The following is an 8,969-nucleotide window of genomic DNA, read 5'->3' on the forward strand; positions in this document are numbered from 1 at the left end:
TTGGGTCTTTTCGGTTTGAACGGCAGTTTTTGACATAATTTCTAGGTAACTAAAAAATTTTAAACTTCGTATACTTGTAGAATGTGTTTATAAAACATCTTTCTCTCTTGGCTTTATTGAGAAAATTCTATAGTTTGTAAGATATTTGTTGTTTTTTTTCTTCAATTTCTGCAATTTCTGCAATTTCTACCAATCAATGACGTCTATTGAGGTAAAAAAAACCACATTCTGTGCCATATGAATATGTCCCTCGTTTAAGAAACAGATTGGGTTTATTTACATTTGTGAAGAAAAAAAGATACCCTTCCCCCCACCCCTAACCCTAAAACAGATTGAAATGCAATAGATCGATACTAGGGTCATAATTATGGGTGACAATTTCATATGACACCGCTAGAAAAAAACTGCCGTTCAAACCGAAAAGATCCCAGTTATGTTACTAGTAACGTATGATCGCCTATTATTATTATTATTATTATTATTATTATTATTATAACACTAGGAGGAAATTGTCAGGAATAGTCCCGGGCTGAATATAAACATGGATGCTTCGAAACGTATCTCCGGGAAGTGTGTTGGAGAATCAGATAAAATCATTAAAACTCGGATAAAATTTACTAAGAAAATGGAAAAGACATCTTCGGATAAACAAAGGATTGATATTGCAACAATTTTTTTTTGCACCGTTATATTTCATATTGGTTTTGTTACGTAGGAGTCGTAACAGAAACACCTTGTGCGTAAAGCGAAACCGATTTACAGTACAGAACAACAGCATAACATATAGAGTATAATATGTTATTAATAAAGGTACTACTAAAGAAGAGTGGTCCCGGTGCGCGCACTCGCGCCTATGTGCTAGCAAGTCGTGAATAGTCGATCTTTACTTTGTATTTTTGTTTTATTTACTTTGTGTAAAAAATATTATTTATTTCGTGTTATATTTACTTTGCTAGGTAGTCGTTGTAGGATCGACTAGTCACGACTAGCTAGCGCGGATACGCGAGTGCGCGCACCGGGAATTCGTGAATAGCCGATCCTTATTTTGTATTTTTGTTTTATTTACTTTGTGTAAAAAAAAATTATTTATTTTGTGTTATATTTACTTTGCTAGGTAGTCGTTGTAGGATCGACTAGTCACGACTTGCTAGCGCGGATACGCGAGTGCGCGCACCGGGACCACTCTTCTTGAGTAGAACCTTAGTAAATTACTTCATGGATCTAAGTATCTAAGGCAGTGGTTTTCAACCAGGGTTCCGCCAGTACAGTCGAGGGGTTCCGCAAGAAGTTACAAAAATGCTAAAATCGGCAGTAATTTTAAAGTCTCCTGTGCAGATATGTGTGCATAAGACTATTAAATTATTGCACAGGGGTTCCTCGAGCCAGTGGAATGTTTCCTTGGGGTTCCGCTCCAGCAAAAAGTTTGAAAAGCACTGATCTAAGGAGTGGAACATAATTTCCTGTAAGTCAGAGAGCCGCGTGGCCCCAGCAGACGAAATGAAAAAGGCGTTGCCCTGGAGGACGGAGCTCGCACTTGCGGAATGCCATCTCCGCCCCGTTAGCCGTGAAGCAGGGATATTATTACTGTATGAGCTGGTAAAATAGCCACATTATTAAAACAGACTAAATCAAACAGTAAGTGCATTTGATATTTTTATTATCATTACACACACACACATATACAAATTACTGGTTACGCAAAAGGCACTCAAACAAAAACAAAAAACAAGTGAGTCTGAGATAAACAAAACTTGAAGCGAAATGAAAAAGAAGGAAATACAACGCGAAACGAAACGAAACACAAAGCGAAACGAAATAAACTTCTGAACACGAAACGAAACAAAAACAAGTCATAAGTTAAACAATCCGGTACTACTAGCGAACAGTGTTCCCGGTGCGCGCACTCGCGTAGTCGCGCATCCGCACTAGCTAGTCATGACTAGTCGATCCTTAGTTTATGTTTTCGTATTTTATTTACTTTGTTTTAAAAATTATTCACTCTGTGTTTTTGTGTTTCATTTACTTTGTTTAGCCAAAATTATTTATTTTTACTTGTTTCAGTCATTTGACTGCGGCCATGCTGGAGCACCGCCTTTTGCCGAGCGAATCGACCCCGGGACTTATTCTTTGTAAGCCCAGTACATATTCTATCGGTCTCTTTTTGCCGAACAGCTAATTGACGGGGACGTAAACACACCAGCATCGGTTGTCAAGCAAACACAGACACACAAACACATACACACACATATATATACATATATACGACAGGCTTCTTACAGTTTCCGTCTACCAAATCCACTCACAAGGCTTTGGTCGGCCCGGGGCTATAGTAGAAGACACTTGCCCAAGATGCCACGCAGAGGGGCTGAACCCAGAACCATGTGGTTGGTTAGCAAGCTACTTACCACACAGCCACTCCTGCGCCTATGCTTTGTGTAAAAAAAAATGATTTATTTTGTGTTTTGTTTACTTTGCTAGGTAGTCGTTGTAGGATCGACTACTTACGACTAGCTAGCGCGTGTGCGCGCACAGGGCCCACTGTTCGCTAGTAGTACCAACAATCCCACAGTAATATCTGAAATATCCTTAATTGCGTAATATTTTTATTTGTGCTGTGAAATGTTTTAATCCTTTCTGTTTTTCTCTGTTATCTTGATGCGTTACGGTGGATAAATTTAAGACTTTAGCTCTTATTTCTAGCAGGTGGATGCTTAACAAGCATCCTTACGCTTCGTACAAATTTATAATTCATAGCTATTTAATGCTATAGCGCCTGCAATCCACCCGTGTCACTGCTGGTGACATCATCGATTTTAAAATTTATCCACATGTGATATGAACAGTAGTGACATCTGATTTCAAATCTCTGTTTGAATGTTTTGCGTGCGTGCGTATGTACGTATGTATGTATGTATGTATGTATGTATGTATGTATGTATGTATGTATGTATGTATGTATGTATGTGTGTGTGTGTGTGTGTGTGTGTGTGTTGTGTGCGTGTGTGTGTGTGTGTGTGTGTGTGTGTGTGTATGTATGTATGTATGTATGTATGTATGTATGTTGTGTCTGTGTGTGTGTGTGTTTGTGTGTGTGGGTACTTGTCTATTGTCGTGGTCCCGGTTTCGCACACGCGAATTCGCGCGCGCGCGCGCGCCAGACGTAGGTACTCGATACTCGAGATCCTACGAGGTGACTTGCGCATGCGCAGTGCAGAATTCGCGCATGCGCGTTACCCCCCCCCCTAAAAAAAAAAGGTGTTGGATTTCACTAAAAATATATATGTGTGTGTGTGTGTGTGTATATATAACATTTTCAATTTTACACAAAAAAATTACATAGTCGCTTTCCTCGCGGATTTACAGATAAATGAATTAATTACTATTTTACAGAATAAAATTAATGAATTAATTATATAATTAAATAATTCTTGAAAATTAATTAATATTAATAATATTTTTTGAACAAAGTAAATAATTTATAAAACTTGGTTAATAATTTTTTTACACCAAACGCGAACGTATATAATTTGTGAAACTTTTTTTTTTTTTACAGACGTATATAATTGGTAAACTTAATGAATTAATTTCTTCTCATCATCATCATCGTTTAACGTCCGTTCTCCATGCCAGCATGGGTTGGACGGTTCGACCGGGGATCTGGGAAGCCAGAAGGCTGCACCAGACTCCAGTCTTATCTGGCAATGTTTCTACAGCTGGATGCCCTTCCTAACGCCAACCACTCCGAGAGTGTAGTGGGTGCTTTTTACATGCCACCCGCACAGGTGCCAGGAGAGGCTGGCAACGGCCACGGTCGGATTGGTGCCAGTCGAGGCGGCTCTGGCATCGGCCACGATTCGGATAGTGCTTTTTACGTACCACCAGTCCAGGGGTCCTGGCATTTGCCGGGTGCCACACTTGCCCCAACATGTCTTCGCAAGCAAAGGGGTTTGACGTGGGTGCCTGTCGTGGATGAGGTTCGATATCAACTTCGCTTGCCTCAACAGGTCTTTGTGTATAAATGTATAAATTTTTCGCACTAAATTCTTTCCGTAGAATTTATCAAAAAACGCGCAAAATTATTCCGTAGAATTTATCAATTAAAAAACGCAAAATTAATATATTTTTTGAAATTGCAAATTATTTAGAATATAAAACAAATGAAGTTAAATTTTAAAAATAAATGTCATATACTTATACTCTGTAAGGTGCTGTGTTCACACTTCAATTTACTATTTTCTAGAAATGTTGCTTTTCTAATTGAAACAATTTTTCTCAATCTCCATTTAAAAGTCCATAATGCCTCTTGAGCCATATCAAAATGAACAACTTTGAATTACGCGGCGGCGGTGGTGGTGGTGGTGGTGTGAGGTTCTAATTTTTTTTCTGATCTCTCTTTGCCCCCCTAGATGGAGGTGTGGTGGGGAGACAGATGAAGATGTTTCATTCTCTTAATATTATATATATATATATATCTATAATATATATATATATATTTCTTAAACCTAACAATATAGTCTATAAATTTGGATGTTTTTGAAAGATAATATATTTTGTCATCAGAATATATATACTTTCTCACACTACAATTAAGATATATTTATTTTAAATCGTTCATCTTTTCCCGCGACAACAAAAATTGGGCGCGAAAATTTTTCTAAATATTAGCGGAATGAACAACTGAGATAAAGAGGGGGCAAAGAGAGATCAGAAAAAAAAATTAGAACCTCACACCACCACCACCACCACCGCCGCCGCGTAATTCAAAGTTGTTCATTTTGATATGGCTCAAGAGGCATTATGGACTTTTAAATGGAGATTGAGAAAAATTGTTTCAATTAGAAAAGCAACATTTCTAGAAAATAGTAAATTGAAGTGTGAACACAGCACCTTACAGAGTATAAGTATATGACATTTATTTTTAAAATTTAACTTCATTTGTTTTATATTCTAAATAATTTGCAATTTCAAAAAATATATTAATTTTGCGTTTTTTAATTTGATAAATTCTACGGAATAATTTTGCGCGTTTTTTGATAAATTCTACGGAAGAATTTAGTGCGAAAAATTTATACATTTATACACAAAGACCTGTTGAGGCAAGCGAAGTTGATATCGAACCTCATCCCACGACAGGCACCACGCCAACCCCCTTTGCTTGCGAAGACATGTTGGGGCAAGTGTGGCACCCGGCAAATGCCAGGACCCCTGGACTGGTGGTACGTAAAAAGCACTATCCGAATCGTGGCCGATGCCAGAGCCGCCTCGACTGGCACCAATCCGACCGTGGCCGTTGCCAGCCTCTCCTGGCACTGTGCGGGTGGCATGTAAAAAGCACCCACTACACTCTCGGAGTGGTTGGCGTTAGGAAGGGCATCCAGCTGTAGAAACATTGCCAGATAAGACTGGAGTCTGGTGCAGCCTTCTGGCTTCCCAGATCCCCGGTCGAACCGTCCAACCCATGCTGGCATGGAGAACGGACGTTAAACGATGATGATGATGAGAAGAAATTAATTCATTAAGTTTACCAAATTATACGTCTGTAAAAAAAAAAAAGTTTCACAAATTAAATACGTTCGCGTTTGTGTAAAAAAAATTATTAACCAAGTTTTATAAATTATTTACTTTGTTCAAAAAATATTATTAATATTAATTAATTTTCAAGAATTATTTAATTTATATAATTAATTCATTAATTTTATTCTGTAAAAATAGTATTAATTCATTTTTATCTGTAAATCCGCGAGGAAAGCGACTATGTAATTTTTTTGTGTAAAATTGAAAATGTTATATATACACACACACACACACACACATATATATATTTTTAGTGAAATCCAACACCTTTTTTTTTTAGGGGGGGGGGGGTAACGCGCATGCGCGAATTCTGTACTGCGCATGCGCAAGTCACCTCGTAGGATCTCGAGTATCGAGTACCTACGTCTGGCGCGCGAATTCGCGTGTGCGAAACCGGGACCACGACAGTAGACAAGTACCGTGTGTGTGTGTGTGTGTATGTATGTATATGTGTGTGTGTATGTATGTATTTATGTATGTATATGTATGTATGTATGTATGTATGTGTGTATGTATGTATGTGTATGTAGTCTCATTTTGTAGAACAAATCACTTTCAGTTATAAAAATAACTTTACATTCGACTTCTGTCATATTTTCACTTCTGTTTGTCCTGAACACAAACGTTTATTCATGTACATAGATGTTGATTCATGGTTTTTTCCAAACTTTCGAGTTTCATTTCACAGAAAACTTTCACTTTCAGATATAAAAATAGCACTTTCAAACTTGGGCATAGACATGTGAACATAATGTATTGACTCATAAATTTTCCAAACTTTAAAGTTTCATTTTGTATAAAAAAAAAAACACCACTTTAAGATGTAAAAATAACTACTGTCATTTTTTACTTGCTGTTACCCTGAACACAAATGCTTTTATGCATGTACATGAAAATCAACTTGTATTTTTTCAAAAATCTTGAGTTTCATTTTGTATAAATAAAATATAAAAATAACCTTCTGTTGTGTCTGGGGAGAGTCATTTTCTTTTTGTGCCTTATAATTTAACACACTCACTGGTAAAATTTCCACTTATTTCTTATTTTTATTTTTCTATAATTTTCGTTGCGTCTTGCAACCTAAATCTAGAACACACACATACACACACCACACTAAACTCTGGGACCAATCAAAAACGGCCCACACACATAAACACAGATGTATATACACACATACATAGAGACACACACACACACACACACCATTCTGAACTCTTAGATCAGTCCCAAAAGCCACTGAACCATGACAGACTAGTCCAGAAACAAAAAAATCCTTTTGATTCCATATTGCTCCTCCCCCATGACCACCACCATCAACCTCCCACACTATTCCTTAAAACAGCAAACATTCCCTAGCTACAAACAACACAGAAAATGTCATTTATTCATCTCCAATTTTTTGTAAATTCTTAAATATTTCTCCTTCTGTATATATATATTGATTTGATTTGAAAACCCCACCGAATGATATGATCTGAATGATATGATATATATATGTAAAAAATGTAATATATAAATAAATATCTATAAATATGAACCATCCGATCTGATTACCTCATTTCTTCTAATATATATATATATATATACATACACAAATTGAGATAGGGGTTGTAAATGCAACCCTCTATGGGATAACGTATATCCAATATACTGCTAGTGAAGTACCCAACAAAGTTAATACATAAATGTTAATGATTGCGATGCAATCAATTCATTTACTGTATTATATGGGCAAAGGTAAAATGATTTACCACAAATTACTAATACAAGATAAGAAAATGGAGAAATACATCTAAATCAAATATCAATTACCAGATAATGCTCAATCACATACATTATTAAACCACCACATAAGAGACTGTAGGGTTAAATATAAAAAGCAGAACAAATCAGTGTACATAAAGGAATGTACATAAAAAAGTGTACATAAAAGAGTAATGTTGTATAATAATTAGAATATATATAAAAAAGAATATAAATACAAGTAAATATACATTCTATATATATTCTAATTATTATACAACATTACTCTTTTATGTACACCCCTTTATGTACACTGATTTGTTATATTTAACCGTACAGTCTCTTATGCGGTGGTTTAATAAAGTATGTGATTGAGTATTATCTGGTAATTGATATTTGATTTAGATGTATTTCTCCATTTTCTTATCTTGTATATATATATATATATATATACTACCATACAAACATGATTTTTATTGAACTCAAAATACTTATTATATTCCCTTTCTTGAATACTTTCATGTAAACCATTTTTAACATTTGCTTATCATGATCAAAGACTGTATAACTGTATTTTAAAACTCTTGTGCTAACCATTTTCTAACCCAGCAAAGCTTATACAAAGCTTTATATTTTACTTTTGATAATTTTTTTCTAAAAAGTGAAACCGGTCAAGTCAATAAACATTGCTAAAAGACCTTTGCATTTTCAAACCTTCTTTCATATATATTTTCACTCGTGCGGTACCTTACAACTTTCTTTGTATATATATATATTATTATAATATATATATATATATATGTACAATATGTTACATTACTCGGTAGTCAAGATAAAACTCTGAGTTTCAGATGCCGAAGTGGAAATCCACAACACCATCTCTTCGGTTATCTGGCTATTTGAAAACGTTATCAAATAGCCAGATAACCGAAGAGATGGTGTTGTGGATTTCCACTTCGGCATCTGAAACTCAGAGTTTTATCTTGACTACCGAGTAATGTAACATATTGTATAGATAAATTTCCTCTATTTACTTAATATTGAGGTTTCTTTCTTTCTTTTGTTATCTTACCGTTTATCAATATATATATATATATATCAATATATATATATATATATATATATATATATATGACGAGATTCCACACAACTTCAGTCTACTAAATGAACTCACAAGTCATTGGTTAGACCTGGGCTGTAGTAGGAAACATTTGCCTTGGGTGCAGTGTAGTGAACTGAATAATATAAATTCGATATAAAACTAGACACAAAACAAATTTAAACACATCAATGTAGAAAAATGTATTTACTGCAGATTTACCTTTTTCTTTAATTCCATCAAGTTTCCCCAATGAGAATTAGGTTCAGGTCCAGGAATGCCAAGATTTTTGAAATATAAAAAGCTTCTTCTTCCAAATCTAATAAATAGAAGATAAATAAATTCAGTAATAATAATAATGTTACTCTTTTTACTCTTTTACTTGTTTCAGTCATTTGACTGCAGCCATGCTGGAGCACCGCCTTTAGTCGAGCAAATCGACCCCGGGACTTATTCTTTTGTAAGCCCAGTACTTATTCTATCGGTCTCTTTTGCCGAACCGCTAAATGACGGGGACGTAAACACACCAGCATCGGTTGTCAAGCAATGCTAG

General features: G+C 35.5%; 1 protein-coding gene across 1 annotated transcript in view; it reads right to left on the reverse strand.

Moving 5' to 3' along the window:
- Positions 1-8,739, reverse strand: part of LOC115230908 (cytochrome P450 3A24-like) — a 32,067-nt gene extending 23,328 nt beyond the window's left edge. The window contains exon 1 of the mRNA XM_029801012.2: positions 8,639-8,739. Within this exon, the coding sequence (XP_029656872.2) occupies positions 8,639-8,656 (18 nt within the window). The 5' untranslated portion in view covers positions 8,657-8,739. The remainder of the gene's footprint in view (positions 1-8,638) is intronic.
- Positions 8,740-8,969: the final 230 nt, after the last annotated feature.

This window comes from Octopus sinensis, unplaced genomic scaffold (genome assembly GCF_006345805.1).
Source record: "Octopus sinensis unplaced genomic scaffold, ASM634580v1 Contig16749, whole genome shotgun sequence".
Lineage (NCBI taxonomy): Eukaryota > Metazoa > Mollusca > Cephalopoda > Octopoda > Octopodidae > Octopus > Octopus sinensis.